The 18,828-nt window shown below is 39.0% G+C and overlaps 1 protein-coding gene across 3 annotated transcripts in view; it reads right to left on the reverse strand.

Moving 5' to 3' along the window:
* The window catches only part of PRKCE (protein kinase C epsilon), a 288,523-nt gene that overhangs the window by 41,196 nt on the left and 228,499 nt on the right, over nucleotides 1-18,828 (reverse strand). For all 3 annotated transcript variants that reach the window (XM_064708954.1, XM_064708955.1, XM_064708956.1), the window contains exon 11: nucleotides 14,513-14,667. In XM_064708954.1, coding sequence (XP_064565024.1) covers nucleotides 14,513-14,667 — 155 coding nt within the window. The remainder of the gene's footprint in view (nucleotides 1-14,512; nucleotides 14,668-18,828) is intronic.

Genomic DNA, 18,828 nt, shown 5'->3' on the forward strand with positions numbered 1-18,828 from the left:
TCTTAACTTTCAGGTCTTGGGAAAGTTATGGAACAAATCCTCCTGGGGCTATCACAAGTCAGATGAAGCACATGATTGGGAAAAGCCATAATGGATTAGCCAAAGGCAAATTGTATGTGACAAACCTGACGGCATTCATTGACAAAGTAATCTGCTCAGCTGAAGTGGGGTGAGTGGTGGACATCATCAACCTTCATTTCACCAAGGCTTTGAACACGGATTCTCACAGCTTCCTCCTAGAGAAACTGATGTGCTACAGCCTGGATAAGTCCATGAGGCTCATGGGGAACTGGCTGGCAGGACACACCCAGAGTGGTGTAGTAAATAGTTCCTTTTACAACTGGCAGCTTGTCACAAGTGAGGTCCCCTAGGGACCACTCCTGGTCTCATGGCTGTTCAATATTTTTGCAAGTGATCTGCACGATGGGATCAAGTGTATCCTGATGAAGACTGATGTCAACACCAAACTGAGTGGGGAAATGGACACCTTGGAAAGAGAACCACCCTGAAGGAAGACCTGGATAGCCTGGAAGAGTGAGCTGACATTACAAAACTCAACAAAACAAGTGTAAGGTCTTGCACCTGGGGAAACATAATCCAGGAGTGGAGCATAAACCAGTATCTACCCAGCAAGGGAGAAGCTCTGTGGAAAGAGATCTGGTGGTCCCAGCAGACACCAAGCTCAGTGTGAGTGAAAAATGTGCTGCTGCAGCACAGAAAGCAAATAGGACACTGGGCTGCACTAACAAGGGCACCACTAAAAGGATGACCAAAGGACTGAGAATCCTGCCATATGATGAAAGGCCGAGAGAACTGAGTTGTACAGCCTTCAGAAGAGAAGGCTCAAGGTAGACCTTATCACCATGTTCCAGTATTTAAAAGGAACAAACAAGTTAGATACTCACTTTTTAGGAGAAATCACACAGAAAAAAACCCATACACTATTCCTGGAGCGATTCCAATTCGACACGAGAAGAAAATTTTTCACTATGGGAAATATCTGGCATTGAAAGTATGTCCCTGGTGAAGTGCAGGATCCCCAGTATCGGACACTCTTAAGATTCAGCTGGAGAAGGTGCTGGGCCATCTTGTCTGGACAGTGCTTTTACCAAGAAAGTTTGGATTGGACGATCCTGGGTCTCCTTCCCACCTGATATACTATCATTCTATGATTCCCAAAAGGTACAAAGAAAACTTGTGCTTTGGTCCAGTTCTGTTACTTAAATGAGAAGTCCAGGTTGCCTGAACACCATAATAAAACTAAGAGCAACCTTATTATCTATCTTCTAAATGCAGATGCAAGCAATGAAGGCTATTCAGTGCTAATACAGATTATCTTCTTAATTCCAATAAGGTTGATTATTAACAGAAAACTAAAGAAAAGAAATGGCCATTTCTCAGGGAAGGAACCAGACTGTCAACATACTCCAAGATGAGAACACACAGCAAAGATGAAGCTTGTAAAATATTACAATCTGCTGGTAAAAGCTAGCACTAATCTTTTATGCCTATTTTGTGCTTCTATCTGGAATAGATAGAACCACTATTAGATTCAGGGGAAAAGTGAAAACACAGCAATGTAGGGAGCCTATGCTATAACTTGACTTGGTCTTCTTTTTCTTTCATTCCTTTGAACAAACACCATATACACACTCCACAAAATTAAAGGAAGATGTTTAAAAAATATATATATATATATTAGTCTGGCAACCACAAGACAGGACATACAATAAAATGGCCAAACACAGGTGACTGGGAACAAATCCTGAGGAAGCCATTGATGCACCAGCATAAGCCAACATTTCAGTGCCTTTTCTGTACTAGCCAATGCCTTCTGCATCCTTATGAACCCCAGAAAGCGTAAAGGAGAAGGGTTGCTAAAGGCTTTTGCATAAAATGTTTCTTTTTATGAAAGAAACCAATTGATAAGAATCCTCTTCCCTATGCTCCCAAGGGTGTCCTTAGCAGGGAACAAACACAGCTCCCAGCAGTAAGCAGACTCCTGTTAAGCTCCATATCATGTTTCCATGGAGAAAAATGCTTTCTTATTCAGAACAGAAAAACTCTGCAGTGAACTTTTGTACAGACACTGATTTTTTTCCAACCTCACTTTGGTCTTTTTATGGAAAGCATTTCCACAGAGTGGTGCCTGTAATACTACACAGAAAGGACTAAATAAATTATATAGCATAAATGAAATGATGTAACAGAGTGAGAATGTTGCTTCCAACAAAATGTTTACTTATATGGAATAAGCAGAAGAAAGATTTTAGTAATTTTTGCTTCTATTCTGATTTCAGTAGCATAGTTCACATGCCATGACATGTTTTTAACCTATCACGTGGTCTGAACATGGGAAGGGTATGTAGGCTCTTCATTTAAAACCCTTTCTAGGCATGCTGTGTTTATTTGGGATCAAAACAGCAGCCGTAAACAGCAGTTTAACAGATTTCTGCAGAAATTCTTGTAAAATCTGTGAGTGAAATTTATTTTGTCCTTTAATTTTCTAAAAGCATTCTATTATACAAAGAGATTTGTCTGTTCCAAAATTCTGTAGAGTTAACAACTTTCTATTATGTTTGATGGAAGATCACTGCAGTGGAGGGATTCTGGCAAAATTAAGAAGAATATTATTTGTCTGTAAAGCATGAAGAAGGCATCTGAAAAAATGGGAGTCGGTTGCTCTTATATGTTGATCTATGCATGAAATAAACTCCTAATACTGCTTACAGACAGAGGTCATAGAATTTGATGGTTCAAAATCCAATTCTTGCTTTGATATGTAATTTAAAAGGGCTATGTATGTCAATGCACAGAACTATATAAGATACTATTTTAAAATTACATTTGTGTAGCAAAATCAAATTACTTTTGCTCCTAACCTCTGCCAGGAAGCTCCACAAACATTTCTAGACAATCTTTTCATGTGCAGGAAGTTTCAGCTCCAGCACTGTTTCCAATGTAGCTCCTGCAGCCTTCCCCCATCTCCTCCAGAAAATGTACTTGGGAAAGCTACTTTGGCCGTAGTGCCAACTTATAATGTCACCACTTAAAATCTACTTATACAAGGCACCTCAAGATTTTTAATTAATATGAATGCAATGGAAAGATGAATCATGAGTCATTCATGTGAAATAAAAATTGCTACTGCAATTTACCTTCAGCTGTGAAGACAGACTACCAAGAAAAGCCAAGAGTCCAGCCCAAATGCAAGAGAGAGGTACTTCTGATAAACATTCTGATAAACATTTGAGAAGCTAAAATGTGATTTTAATCTCTAACATTTGCTACTTACTGGGTAGTCAATGCATGTAAATATTAACTTCAGTAGGATTATAATATTAACTATTGGTCAGTGTAGGCTGTTCTTGAACAATTTTGTGAACATGAAAAAACTATTTTGGGCCTGAGGAATTATCTTTGCAACTTCTGCATGCCCAGCCTCTTCTGAGATCTGCTAACCAGACTTTATGTTCTGACAAGAACAGAAATTATCCCATAAAGCTCCCAGATAGTTATGTGGGCAAAGACTAGCAAGGAACCTAATTATACAGCTTACACATAAAGTCTAATTAAATTATAATGCACAATAAAGTCTCTTTGCATCCTTCTGACAGCCTTAAACTGAGCACACTGAGTACAATTTAATTCCATTGTAAAATTGCTTTTCTTCTTCTGGTGTTGGAAAGAGGTTTTACCGTAAATCAGATTTTTAAAGAAACAGTCACTTATACACAGATGGTGGCTTCTCTACTCCCATGTCATGTCATAGTCATATTTAAAACATACTTTTATTATCTATTATCACATTTTGAATTCCAAATAAAAATGCATGAATAAACCTCTGAGAAAGATTATCCAAATTCTTTTCAAACAGAATGGAAGAGAAGTTGCAGAAGCTGTACTATATCTCTAATATGATATATTAAACTCACCATTGCCCAACACTGAAATAAATAAGGGTATTAGTTTTTAGTCTCTGTAGACAGTTTATAGTATTGTATAGTATTAAGACTTGCTAGTGTAGCAAAAAAATATTAAGGGGCACTGTGATTCTCAACTCAGACTCATTAAATGATGACACAAAATACTCCATTAGCAATGATACCATTCCACCCTTTCATCCTTTACTGCCCACTCAGCCCCAAACACAAATCCTTCTGCTATCTTCCTACCTCAATAATTCTGATGCTGTAATTAGGCAAACGTAACTATGTTTGACTGCTGTTTAAATGGATTCTATTACATAAGGTGTGTAAAAACCAAACCCTATTATTATATGTGCTATGGGCACAATTTTTGATTTTAGTGTAATCTGTCTTGGATTTGGTTTATATTACTTTGCCCTAAGTAAGAGCACACATATCTGAGCCAGGGGAGAAAAGTCTGTAGTGGTAATGACTTATACAAGATTTGTCATTGAATTGTCTCTGGCTTTATAAGCTATAGCTCACTAATACCAGTTAATGTTTTGTTGCTATTACTACACAAAGAATTTTCAGGATGCTGTTTCAAAATTTCTTCAAGCCCTCTTGCTCATGGACAAAACAACTACTCAATCTGCAGATGTTTTAGAAATTATGGTGAAATCCTCCGCCTCTTGGGACATCCACAGAAATCCCAAACTTTTGCCCTACTTTGCGTGCAAACACACCGCTAGCTCTGATCTGGAGCTGGCAAAATATTTCCTTCTTTTTCTTTCGTGAATTTTCAAAAGGTGAAAAGAGAACCTGCCTAAAAACCAGGGTTGTCTGAAGAGTTTCTTTCTGCTCTGCTTGGGACATTTTTCACTCAGTGTCTGTGGAAATTAACTTGCAGCATTTTAGCAGAGGCAGCTTCAACAAGCTTGCAGCAGATACCTTTAGCCTTGTGCAAGGCATATATGCTGCTGAGCTGCTCTGTACTTTGCTCATGCACAACCTGAGGATCCTTTTATGCTAGCAGATATTTAATGACTTTCATATAAATGAGAATTAGAGCTTCTTGATAATAGTTATGGCCTCTCTGGACCCATTACAGATTATCAGCAAATGAACTGGCAGGCATTTGGTATTCCTTTTATATCCTCAGTATACAGTACCATAAACACTTGCTGTCCTCTCACTGGTAGTTAAGTTTACACAGATACACATTCAGGCAGTTTCTTAAGTGCCAATTATTTTTGTTCTACAAGTACTCTGTTAGAGCTCTTCCAGATTTATTGATGTTTGAAAGCTTTTAAAAATCCATTACGCACTTAACTGACCATAGCAACTCCATCTGACTCATTATTTGTGTTAGAATATATTTAGGCATTTTTTAAAATGGGTCTTAGTAGACCACAGGATCTCCCTTGGAAACCCTATAATAAATCAAATAAATACCTGGTGAAGTGCTATAATGTTTATTTGTGACGATTTAATGTTATGCTTTATATTCCATGTTTTGAACATATAAAGTTCCTCTGTTCAGGTTATTAGTGACCAAGCTTTCTTCAGTTAATTTTTAGGTGCTGTTTCTGTATTACTCAGTCTCATACCAAAGCGCACCCATAGTGACTGCTATACCGGCAACCTGCTGCTGCCTTCCCATCCTTCCCTTCCCTTGAAAGGGCAATCACATGCTTTAATACTGGAATACCTTGTGAAGAATAGTTTTATGACTGCCACTGTCAAATCTACATGAAAAAAAAAAGCACACAACTGCATGTACTGTTTGCATTTGGCAGAGCGACATTTTCTGTATCTTCCATACATCAGGAGAAGGAAACGGCAGCTTGGAGGAAAAAAGCACACATATATCAGTGCCACCATTATTTCTGGCCTCTCCCATTTATTTGCAGTCTCTCTTTGCTGTTCTGTAAGACTGACTACTGGAAACAAATTCTTTAAGCAGGAAGCAAGAAGTGGAGACCCATGGGGTATGTACTTTGTGAGAAGTGCTGCTTGGGCTTCTCATAAGCCTCTCTTCTCAAAAGTTGGATGTTACTGTAGAAATGTTTTTTAATCTAAAATATTGTACCCCCATCATAAGTGGTCTTGGGGGATTGAAACTCAACTTGGTGGTGGGAGTAAATTGTCTGTCCCTGGAGCCATCCACTGCTGGGGATATAACAGCGCAGAGACTACACAATCTCCCATCTTGGTAAAAGTTGCCCTTGGCAACCCTGCTATTCCTGCTCCACTTCTACCTCCTCCACATGTACTCAGTGCTGCTGAGATGAGGAAGACTCCTACTTGTGATTATTTCTCCTACTGTCTGCTGCTTGTTCAGGCTCTGTGACACTGTGGCAGCCAAGGAGAGGGGCGTGCATTACTGCACATTCTCTTGGCACAAGAAGGGATTTATTATCTCTCTGGCCTTGTTACCCCTCCCCTTTCTGCTCATTTTTAGCACTCTCAGGGCCACCAGAGCCATTTTGTTCCACTTTCGGATTCCCTTGGTTAGACTGCACCTTGCCTGTCCAAGGTCTTTCTGATGTAATCCTACCACTATTTATTCTGGTAGCAAAAGAGACTTTGGTGAACTCCCCGAAATGCTGGTGCTCTTACTGGCTGTATTTTCTCTGTTTGAGTTTTTTAGGCCTATTTAGTTAACTTTCTAATGAATAATATTATTTCTGTTTCCTTCCATTGGAGCATAAGCTGTCAGCTAAAATTTTCAAAGGATTCAGGGATAACTCAGTTATGCAGCTTTTGGATTTTGGCTAAATTTTCATTTTGCAGTTTTAAGCAAAAGAACACACAGTTTTTAATAACAGTGGCTTCTCAAATGTGATGATTTGCTCTTTTAAAATAAACATGTTTTCTATCTAAGAAGTCAAACCAAGGTCCCAACTCATACAAGAAGCTGCAGATATCATGCATATGAACAGTCTCACAATCAAAATCAGCCTTTGAGGCGCGACCTGCATGCAGGAATGTTTGCTGCAGCAGCATCTAAGTGATAAGCTCTTATATAACAAAGAGGTGGATAAAAGAGGGAGTGGGAAGATGGGCAAAGAGAATAAATGTAAACATTGAGCCAAAAGTAGCAAGGTTCTGGCCAAAAAAATAGAAGCTGTACGCAAATGTCTTTACTGAAGGGCATAATTCAAATTCTCTTTTAAGGCTGTTCAGCATTTTTGACATTACTATTAAAAACTCCCCAACTAAATAAAGTTCCTTATTTGTTTCCATCTAACACTTTACACTACTTCCCAACTTTACAGCCCAGAATGTGGATTGTATCCTGGGCTGCACCCAAAGCACTGTGGGCAGCAGGACCAGGGAGAGGATTTTGTCTCTTTACTCCCCTCTGGTGAGACCCCACCTGCAGTGCTGCATCCAGCTCTTGTCTCCAGAAGACATGGACCTGTTGGAGAGAGCCCAGAGGAGGGCCACAAAGATAATTAGAGGCATGAAGCACTTCTCCTGTGAGGAAAGGCTGAGAGAATTGGGACTGTGCAGCCTGGAAAAGAGAAGGCTTCAGAATGACATGACTCTGGCTTTCCAGTACCCGAAGGGAGCCTACAAGAAAGATGGAGGGGGATTATTTACAAGAGCATGTAGTGACAGGACAAGGGGGAATGGATTCAAACAGACAATATTTTTAGATATTAAGAAGAAATTATTTACTCACTGCCACTGAAGGCAGTGAGTCACTGGAATGGGTTGCCCAATGAAACTGTGGATGCCTCATCCTTGGAAGTGTTTATGGCCAGGTTGGATGGGGTTCTGAGCAACCTGGTCTAGTGGGAGGTGTTGAAACTAGATCTTTAAGATTCCTTCCATCCCAAGTGATTCTACAGTTCCATTATTCAGTGATTCGTTGTTGTGTGAAGCATCTCAAGAGCACAACAAAATCTTTGTTAAAAGCCTACCACCTCAGAACCACATTTGCTGTGCACTTCTCTCCATTATTATGAAACTTTAGTAGATGCATTCAATAGGATGAAAAAGGCAAAGCTTCACCTGTAATAGTTTCAACACCACTGCAACTGGGTTATAGAAATATTTTTCCTTGTTCGAAGACAAACATGACTGAAAGGCACAGTAAAATTCAATCCTAAGTTTTGTCTCTTAGCAGCAGAATTACATGTAGGAAGCATCTTTAGATTTTTAATGCATTGTGACACAGAAATGCATTAAAAATCTAAAATTCTCTTTCTGCTGTTAGAAAATTGTTTGCAGAGTATGATTTTGTTTGGAGCTAGTGTACCTGATTCTGCAGAAACAGCCCTGTGTCTCAGTTTAGGAAAACTAATGGGTTTGTTCTGTATCAGTACAGTTCAGTTTCACATGTGCTGCAGCTCTACTGGATTTTTATTTTGTGTATGTTTCTCTGAGTTAAAATCTTCTTATCAAATGCTGAGAGATAACACACATTTCTTCCTGTTATAAAATAAAGACACAAACATCAATCATCTAAAATCAGTGACACTCACCCAGAAATAAATACAAATATGTCCTGTAACATTTCACTGCTATTATCTGTTGAGAGGTACTGTTGCCCTTTCTATTGAGGGTACCGGAACATGGCTGCCCTCAGAGGAATGTAAACTTGGCATTAACCCTGGCAGATTCCCACTCCCTGCTCACTCTCATTTAACATTAACTCACTCCTATACTGTTATCAGAAGGTAAAGGTCATAGCTTTATTTACACAATACAGCACTATACAAACGGTCATTAAACAAGAAAATCTTGCACCAAATAAACACCAAGCAAAAAAACAATGCTGACCTCGCTACCAAGAACTCCCCCTGGAAGTACCTTGTCATTCCCCAAATAAGGGCAATGGTGCTGGTCTATCCTTCTAAATATTAACTGCCCGGCACTGCTCCCCCACAGACCCAACTCCCACGCATCAGCCAACTAAGGACCTTTTTATGTTCCAAACCCAGGAGAAATTTAAAAAGCATTCTACTGTTGGCAAGACCATGTGGCTCATATCCTATTCCCACAGCCTTTACTCATCCTTCCACAGCTGGAAACCTTGTCAAAGGCTCTCCTATACGACAGAGCCCTTAGCACAATACATAAGCTGGGCAGATGGCAGGGTGGACTCCCTCGGTCCGAATGCCAGAAGCCTGGGAACCAACGCTCCTTCCTGCTTCCCATCTCCCTCAGCTCCGCTCCTCTCCACCCCGGCCCACTGCCTTTTCCTGCGGGGAAGACATCCTGCTTATTTATGCATTTCATGACTGTTGATCTGCCTAGATCCAGCAAGAAAAAGTGCAAAGAGGGCAGAAGGCCACTGACTAAAATCCCGTTGGAGCTCATGCTCAGTTTTAGAAACTAGAGCAGGCAGAGCAGAGACAGTGTGGATGTAGTCCAGGGCTCAAAGCCGGCCAGGAGCCCTGGTCAGGTGGCGTGGCTTGGGCAGCAGTCCCTGGAGACACTGGGACTCCACATCAACCTGCACAATTCACTCCTTACTTCCCATTTTTACTGAAGGCGATGGAAATAGTTTTTTGCTCACTCGGGCTAGTAGCAAACTGTGACTTCTCTGTAGCCGACTGCTGCAACAGGCAGCTTATGTGGAGAGGACCATGTGCTCAGTATATTCCTATGCTTAGGTGTGAATATGCCACGTGAGGGTACAAGGTCTTGCCCTCTTCCATGGACCACAGCTAAAGCACCAATTTAACTTTTAACTATCCAGATTTGTAATAAGATGATCTTTACATACTTAAATCAAAATGCTCCACATCTAGTTTTGCTTAAAAAAAATAGGGGGGAAGGGAATTTTATTTGGCTGCTGCCACTCAGAAATAACATAGTAAGTTAAATTGGGAGAATGATGACTTTTAACATGTTAACCACTGACCATGCAATATTTTCATCAGTGTAAATATAACTCCTCATTACTCTGCCAAGGCTGCACTGAATCACACAACCACCAATGAAGTCACACTTTATAAATAAATATTCCTATTTCGCATAAAAACACACTAATGAAAGTGCTTTTAATTTTAGGTAGTTCTTCTTTCTGAAACACTGGTGTGTGCTGCCCTGATAAAGAGGAATGCTGGGAAAGCTGATTATCCGGGGAAAAAATTCAGTTAGTGTTCAAACAAGTTCCTAGGGTAGATGCGTGCGGAAAAAGCCCGGAGGTACTCAAGGATTGGCATCAGCGTATTTACATCCACATTTACCTCAATTCAGCGTTAATAAATCCTTCATCATGACCAACACATTAATTACAGAGTGTAGAGAGCCTTAGAAAGCTCCAGCAAGTTACAGGCTGGATTATTACTTCATATTGCTGAGGCACATAATAACCCATAGTTATGAATAAGGACTCCATCGTGGCCATGTGCTGCATGATGTGAAGGCAGCATCTCACCGATCTTACACTTGAAAGCAAAAAATTTGCTCCTATGTTAGTCAACCCAAATCAGGTGACACTAATTTCCCAATTAAGGTATTTTTCATCCTTTCAGGTGAAACTGAAATTGTATACATTAATGTTTTTTTTCTCTTTTATGCTTCAGAGAGAGCACTTGAATGATTCTGGAGGATAACAGAGACCAAGCAACACACAGCTACTGAAACAATGCTTACAGCTCTCACAGTTATTTTCTAAATCATGTATGAACTAGGGACACTGTCATTTCTGTTCCTGAAGAGGTACCCTGTTCTAGTGCTGGCCTTCCTGCCTGGGGGGACAACAGTTCTTTGTAGGTATTTCAGGACACAGCAGGTCACTCGTGTCACCTCACTTGAACTCCCACACTGAGAGCAGCCAGCCAGCCAGATACTCCTGACCTCAGCCCAACATCTCCAGTGAAACAAGAATATGCCACATTTACATAAATCTGCAGAAAGAGCACAGGAATGTTGAAATTCACTACAAGAGGGGAGCACAGAACTCACAGTTAATTAACACACACAGTTTGTTGCACTTTCCCTACATGAGAATATATACTAATACATTTTATATAAACATAATATATATTCATACATTATGAAAACTGACTTAAAATACAGCATACTCCAGGGGCAGGTGACACTGAACATAGTCCACACAACCTTTCATCACCAAGTTCAAACTCCAGTCCAGCTCACAAAAAAAAATCAAAATGAGATTCCTAGTCCTTAATTCCCGAAGCTTGGATATATTTTTCCAAAGTGGTGCAATTGCAATTGCATAACACAAACAAGGACAAGTGCCAGAAAACAGGATTGAAACCGATTAACTCTACTTGTATTATCAGGCCCCAGTCTGACATGTGCCTGAATGCCAGATGAGAGGGAAGGTGGCAGGGATGATGTAAATATTTTTATTAGGCTGTTGAAGTGTTTTTGACACAACAGTAACACCAGACCTTTAAAAATGTCACCCTAAAAATTATCCTGAATTTTATCTTTCATGAAACATGCATTCAGTAATGGAATATCTTTATATATAAAAATTGTGAGGTTCATCTTTATTTCCAACTTAAACTCAATAAGCATAAGGAGGATAAACATAAGGAAGATGTATGGAATTCCAATGAGCACACCGGTAATTGAACAAGTATGGGAACAACTGTTGGGCTAGCTGCAAAGATGTGAACTCAGAGAATAATTTCTATTGCTAAACAGGGAACTGGCTTTCTCTTTGAACTTCAGGGGAAATGAGGATAAACCAGTTATTATAAAAGATGATCATTTAGTATCATCATAGCACTTTCTAAAAACCTAACCAACAAGCCAAAGCATGAGCTAAAGCTAGTTATTTACTTCCAAAAATATAACTTTGTTTAGCTCCAAACAAATACTTCCACATACAAGACTGAAAAAAGATCAGAAGGTATAGCAGCTATTTTGAAACCTACATTTCCATCAAACATCTTATTTTATTTATATATTCCCCACTTTCCTTGAAGTAGTGCCCACACAAGCAACATTTCCCATTTTGGAGAATAACCATTAATTTCACACCACAATGTTTTTTCTGGAAATATAATTACACAGAAGACAAGTATTCTTTATTAAAATATCTGAAGGCATGTCAGGTAGTTATGACTGGTAGTTATTCAGGAACAAAGTTTGTTTTATTTTCTTTTTTTTTTTTTCTTTCCATTCTCTTTCCTTGTTTGCCAGCTATAAGAGCTTAGGAGATGTAAAGGACTGACTTGATCCCAATGCATTTTTAACATTGTAGTAAATAATGCAGTCAGGCTTGGAATAATTAGGCTGAAACTGCTCTGTGCAAGACAACTATTCTTATGCCTGCTTGACATGAATGAATGCATTCTCCCAAGGCCTGGCACATTGTGAATGAATTCTGACATTTTCTTATCATCAATTAATTTAAAATAATTTCTTCCTTCTACTTGTATTTTACAGCATAACTGGGATATTAATTTTAAAAATATTTGAGCTCCTAGTATCTCACAGTTAAGAAAATTAATTATGCTTACAGACATACCTGTGTCAAGATCCAAAAGCCTGTGTCAAAACTAAATACAACTGAATCTGTTCCTAATTTCTTCCTGTTGCTTTCAATAGTTTATGGTTTCATCCTACAACTCATGTTCTCATGTGAATTCCGATCACACAGCCATTTACAAGTTTAGTGTCATACTCCAGCACACATGTCAGACATGTCAGCATAGTGTCTGAATCAAAAGTTGTGAGCACACTGTGAAGTTTAAATTATGAAACATTGTCTCAGAATGACATTTCTCCTGTGATGGAAGCATTCTGCTCATGAAGTTATAGAAAGAACACATGCATATGAAGAGATTCACTGCATCCAGGCAGGAGCCAACACTCAGCAGAAGCTACATGCAGGACAAGGGAAAAGAGGTAGGAAAGAAGAGTAGAGAGAGGAGGATTTGTGTTAAGGGCTGGGAGCAGTGAAGGATGGGGGCCTGAATGAATGCACATTCATATAAAGCAGAGAGATGTAATTTTATACTAATTCTTTCCTGCTGGCTCACAGAAGTCATTAAAATGACTGCTAATTACAAGGTGTCTACCTCCAAGTTTCCAGGAGGAGCAAATTATCTCAAGTATTTAATGGAGACAAATCCTCAAAATCCTTCACTTTTCAAAGTGCCAAGCTTGTCTGTTTCCCTTATGACAGATACTAATAAATTCTGAAGTTGCCACATTCTATTATGTGAATGTACAAATACCTAGCTTTGGAAATAAATGCAATGAATAGGAAATATGATATGGGCAGGAAAGGTAAGAAATGTGTTGGATCTTCAGCACTTGAAAACAAACCCATGTGAAGTGTCAGGCCCAAAAGTACAACCCAGTATGCAAACATCATACCAGCGTTAATAAAAGATGGAGATTATGAGCTGCAGCTAGCAAAGAGTTTTATAAAGAAAACTAGATTTTTGATGAAAAGAGCACTTTCAAAGAGATTTACTTTCCTCAGAAGCTGTGATGTTCTGCTATTTGCTATGTCTCTGGAAAGGAGACGCCTTTGAGAAATTTGCCTATTAATCACTTTGTATGGGGCAAAGTCAATTGCTTCTAATGGAACTTACCACTCAACCCTGGTTACTAAAAACTTAATACTTCCTTCTCAATTTCTAGTACTCTCAAGACCTGTCTTTGTACAAATGTGACAAATTCCATATCCTTATATTAATGATTTGGCTCACAAAATCTCTGACTGCCTGTCTCTGAGATGACTACCTCAAATCAAAACTGATAACCTGAAAGAGGGTAGGAATATCAAGGGAAAAAATGGAGCTCAGTTAGATCTGAAAAACTCAAAGTTTTTACTAGACAAGACAGATTTATATTACAAAACCTGTTATGCATGTTGCTTCTGAAAGCCCAAATTTATCTCAAGTAATAACAGGCTGCTAAAAACAAATAAAAACAGAAAGGAAGTGTGAAATGACAAGATAAAGGATTTAATAAACACACTAACATCAGGGTGAAATTTTTCAAAGCAAATCCTCAGTTTTAATAATAAAGCCTATCCCTAAATGCATTCTTCATCCAGCACAACAATGTGCACTTTCTCTGTGTGTATATGTGCATGGTTGTTGAAGATTAGAGACTGAGGCCAGTGAGGGAGGTTCAAATAGATGCAGGGCACTTGAAAGCAAATCAGAACTGTCTCCAAAGGGCCACTTCCTGCTGGTGAGTAAGCCCTCACCCAAACAGCCCAGAGGAAGGGGCATAAGCAAAGCACAGCAAAGGACCATCTCGATCGTATCGGACTGGAGACAACTAAGACAAACAAACTCAGGAAGTGGCAGGGGGTTAGAAAGCCAGAGGAAATCTATGGCACAGGGAGGAAAGTACAGAGATTGCGCCGATCTGCAGAGAGGTCACCTCTGGGTCGCACTGTGCCAAGCTTTTTCAAACCCACTTTATTTGGACTAGAACACAAAACTGGCACACACAGCTGGCGACTGCTGCAGAGGCTATTCAAATGTTAACATTCTCAATGATAAACAGCCAAAAAAAAGTTCTGTGTAAGCAAATTGGAACAAACAACTAATCCAAAATTGGTTGCTAAGAGATGGAGGATTTCAGCCAAAACCATCCTGAAGCCCCAAGAATACTTTATTTTTGATCAAAAAAAGTACCTGTAGATGACTCCATGTTGGTGAAGAAACATGAGAGCTGATGTGACCTCTGCAGCATAAAAGCGGGATCGAGGTTCGTCAAATTTGCGTGAGCGTTGGATTTGAAACATTAGGTCTCCTCCATTTACATACTCCATGACGAAAAAGAGGCGGTCCTGAAATTAATTAAATAGTGCTATTTAGCTAATTTCTTTTAGTGACATAAAGGACTGCTTGAAGCCACACTTTAAATGACTGGAGCATTTACATAAAGAAATAAAAGCAACTAATGCTATGATTCTGAAAAAGGAGAAAGCTAGCAACCAAAACCCACCAAACCTAGAGAAAATAAGGTGAGTCTCAAAGTGAGAAATTAGAAAAGGCAATCAAAATACTGTATTAAACAGAACACATACACATCTACACACCAACAAATACATATGGAATTATAATCAAGTTCATATAATAACAGAGATACTTAAGTGATGTTATTTCTTTTATAATTAAGCCATGAAAATCATAGTTTTAGAAAATTTAGCCAGAATAACTCATTAAAAGATATGTCAATTTTGTCAACTATTGAGAGGCTGTGAGACAAATTTCAGTCTTCTTTCTGCACTTCTTTCTTACCAGTTACTTTGTCTGCAAAGCATCTTCCCCAAATAATGAAAAAATTATTTAGAACTGTTAAGCTACAGAAACCAGTGCTGCCAATCTCAAACACTTATATATGGTTTTTTCAATTGCCTCAAACCCTCATAATGAAATAGGATAGCATTATTAAAGTACGTATCAGGTTCTTTCTATATTATTCTAATGCTTATCACTTCCCTGTTCAAGCCTTCAAACCTATTTCCATGATGGAGGACTAGAAATGAATGTTCCTTGAGAATAGCAACTGAGATTCTCAAGCAGTCACACAATTAACCCAAAAGTTCAGCACATGTTGAAACAGTCAGAACTGAAAATAACAGCAAACTAAACATGTGTTTGGCATCTTGAACCATTTATTATCTAAACTGGCAATGCATGTGAAGGCATAAGGAAAGAAATGGCACACATATACTTGACATAATTCAGATCCATTTTTTAAAGTGTTTCTTAAAAGTTTTATATTTTCCCCCCAGTCTGTACTAAAACCTCTGAATCTTCAACTTCTTGCCTGTCCACCCTTAGTGAATCCCTACTCCACATTCTTCATTTCCTTACTGCTAATTATCTACAGCTATATGCACACGAGTTTAGTTGGAGGTGGAGGTAATCCTGATGTGACACGGCACAGACATTTCTTTCCCTGGCCACATGATTCACAGGTGTGTGAGCACGGGACTTCACCCCTGGGCAGCTCTGATGTCATGCTGCAGTTTGGCTCTAGCTTGTAGTCTCTCGTGTGCTGGGTTGAGGAAAAAGAGACAAGATGGGACATTGCTTTGGACAAGGAAAAACAACGTAGGATTGAGGTTAATTAACCTCCCCCAAGTGAATCCAAGCCTGAAGATTACATAGTTTATGTATATGAATCCAGAATTTCATAAATGTTTGTCATTTGTCTTTAATTATCTACTCTACAACTCAGAGTCAGAGCACAGCACTTAAAAATACCCTTGAACTTCAGCGTGTGCATTAATGCTGCTCATTAAGTGCCTAAATGTTATACTTATCAGGGATGCTTCCTGGAGGAGGCTAGAAATGTTTGTCTGACTTTTTGCTGATTACAGAAAGAGGATGCAGAAAAAAAACTTTGGGCCTTTCTTCCTGTATCTTGGGAACACAGAATCTGCCGGACTGGATGAAATTTGGAAAGCCAGGTGAACTGGCATTCTTGGTAAAACATTGCTAATGACTTTGGTACATTTTCCAACATTTTCCTTATCATTTCCTAGGAAGGAAAACATCCTGAAGAACAGCATCACAGCTTCTGGCTGCATCATACACTCAAAAGAGCATGGATTCAAAGCCAGGCCTGTGCTCTTTCTGTAATGCTCAGTACTGTTGGTATGTTCAAAATCATAGTGCAGACCTTCTGACATTAGTGTAGGGTTTAACTACCACCCTCTCTGCGTAATTTAAGCAAATTTAAGCAAAATTACTTGTGGTAAGCTTACTGGGAACTTACTGGCTCTTGTGCTGTCCATCTGATTTATCTTGGAACCAGTAAGAATTATGGCCTTGCTTTTAAAAGAAAACCTGGTAGAAAACCTGGTAGTTCTCAGATGGTGTTAGGATTTCAGAAGCTAGAGCTTAAGGATACCACCAATACATCAGGTCTGTGATGAAGTCAGTCAAAAGCAGAGCTGCGCTGCTACTGGAACATAAGGTAAGAGGATGCAACATCCCTAAGAAGAAGATGTGGGCATTGCCCTTTGTTAGGCTTCTCACTGCTGCACCACAGAATGAGTATCTCTGAAGAGCATTTTCAAGTGTCCCTTTGCAGGTCTTTCCCTAGGATTATCTCACATGGATACAGTTCAGTGTTTCAAGCACAAAACCTATCGGACTGCAGGCTGAGGAGAGCACAGCTAACGCTTACCTAAAGTAACTTCTCCTAACACTTGTTGAAATTGAACTTTCTTACACTGCTGTTTTAACTTTTCCAAAGTCAGCAGTCTGGATTTGAGTGGGATCAACAAGGAAAACAAAGCTGCAATTCCCATTTTACTGAGCAGCCATACTCATTCCCAACATTGCCACCATTTTGCTGCATCTACCACAGGTAGAAAAAAACCAATACTGATGCAAAGTGAAGGTGCTGTGCCTTTTACAGCTGTGACTCCCAAATGGTGACCCTCAACTTGTCACTGAGCTGGGAGCTGCTGCTCCCAGCAGTGATAACACCAGAAAAAAGACTGATTTACTCAATTGTATAGATGAAGGCCACTTCCTAACATGTCAGGATAGACTGTTTTTTCTTCATATTAAATATGTGTTTGATCCAAATGCTTTTTCTGACATTCACTGAATGCCTAATTGCTGACTATTAATGTCAGAAATTGTGTTTAGTTAAAGCTGCAAGTTCTTTTATTGTAGTCCAGTCTTTTTTAGGTCACTAACAGTTAAGCTAACTGAAAATTTACCTGGACTTTTTATCAGAGTGTCTTGTCACCAGACAGTCTGAACAAAAGGTTTAGCAGAATTATCTGAGCTGGACACGGATATCTATCAATCGTATCTCTCTGTTTCAGATCTTCTTTTCTGTGCACATCCTATTCTTATTTGAAAGCGTATTTCTGACATATTCTGCAGCTTACTTCACAATCTCAGCAAAAGTGTACCTACTAAAAGCACATTTAATAGCTCAGTAATTGAATTTGTTCTGCTATTGAATTTTTCTGCTACAAATCTATATTTCAAGTCACTTTCCCAGCTTTCCTCAGTAAACATTTCAGTTTCCTACTGAGAATTCACAGAAAAAAAGAAGGTTTGAAAGTTCTGTTTTCTGTTTACAGTGAGTCTGAGAAAGTCCACTGTAGCACAGAGTAAACAGTAAGATGCACAACATGCACAAGCACAGCAGATCAGAATTTCAACATTAGAAGGTATCATCTTTTTTTTATGAAATATATTCAGTCCCTATGGAAACTACTTTCTTCAAGGCACTCTCTGGTCTTTCTTATTCGTCAGGACAATGATGTGATCAGCTGAGACTCATATTTACTTGAAAAGAAGATGCAAGAGAAGAGAGAATATTTTATGAATAGGAGCTGAGATTGACAAGTCCATTTTTTTAATGTCCACAACCTCAACAAAAACAGCCATACTCTTTTGATTTTTGCACTCGAACTTTTTTCCCTATCTTTCATCAAAGGTTAATGGTCAAAACACAGGTTCCCAACCATCTGACTCCTGCCTTTCTGTCATAATGCAAGCACACACAGAGTGACCCAATGGGACCTCAGAGTTCAATGCAGAGAGGGTGAAATCCTCCCACTAGTAGTGAAATAACTGTATTATTCCTGATCATTTGTATCTTGCTACATGTACCACCAGGAGTTATTCAAACACTGAAGGATGAGAATATAAAGAGAACACCCTTAAGAATTCTGCATAAAGGGACAATGCAGTGTTTACTCAGTTAAAAATGTGATACAAGGTACGACTTTATTATCAATTGTGTTCCAAGAGAAAATGGAATGGGTTTGATTTGGACTGCATTATTTTTGAACTTTGTTTTCATAACATTTGGGAAGTATGTTTTGATGAGTAAAATAAATGTAAACCAGACCTGGGAACTCTTTAATTATATAAGCTAAAATAAAAGGAACATCACAGACATTACAGATTAATCCTCTCTTGGCACCTATAAAGCAAAAAAAAGTACTGCAAAGTAAGCTAATATG

The sequence above is a fragment of the Zonotrichia leucophrys genome, chromosome 3, assembly GCF_028769735.1.
Source record: "Zonotrichia leucophrys gambelii isolate GWCS_2022_RI chromosome 3, RI_Zleu_2.0, whole genome shotgun sequence".
Lineage (NCBI taxonomy): Eukaryota > Metazoa > Chordata > Aves > Passeriformes > Passerellidae > Zonotrichia > Zonotrichia leucophrys.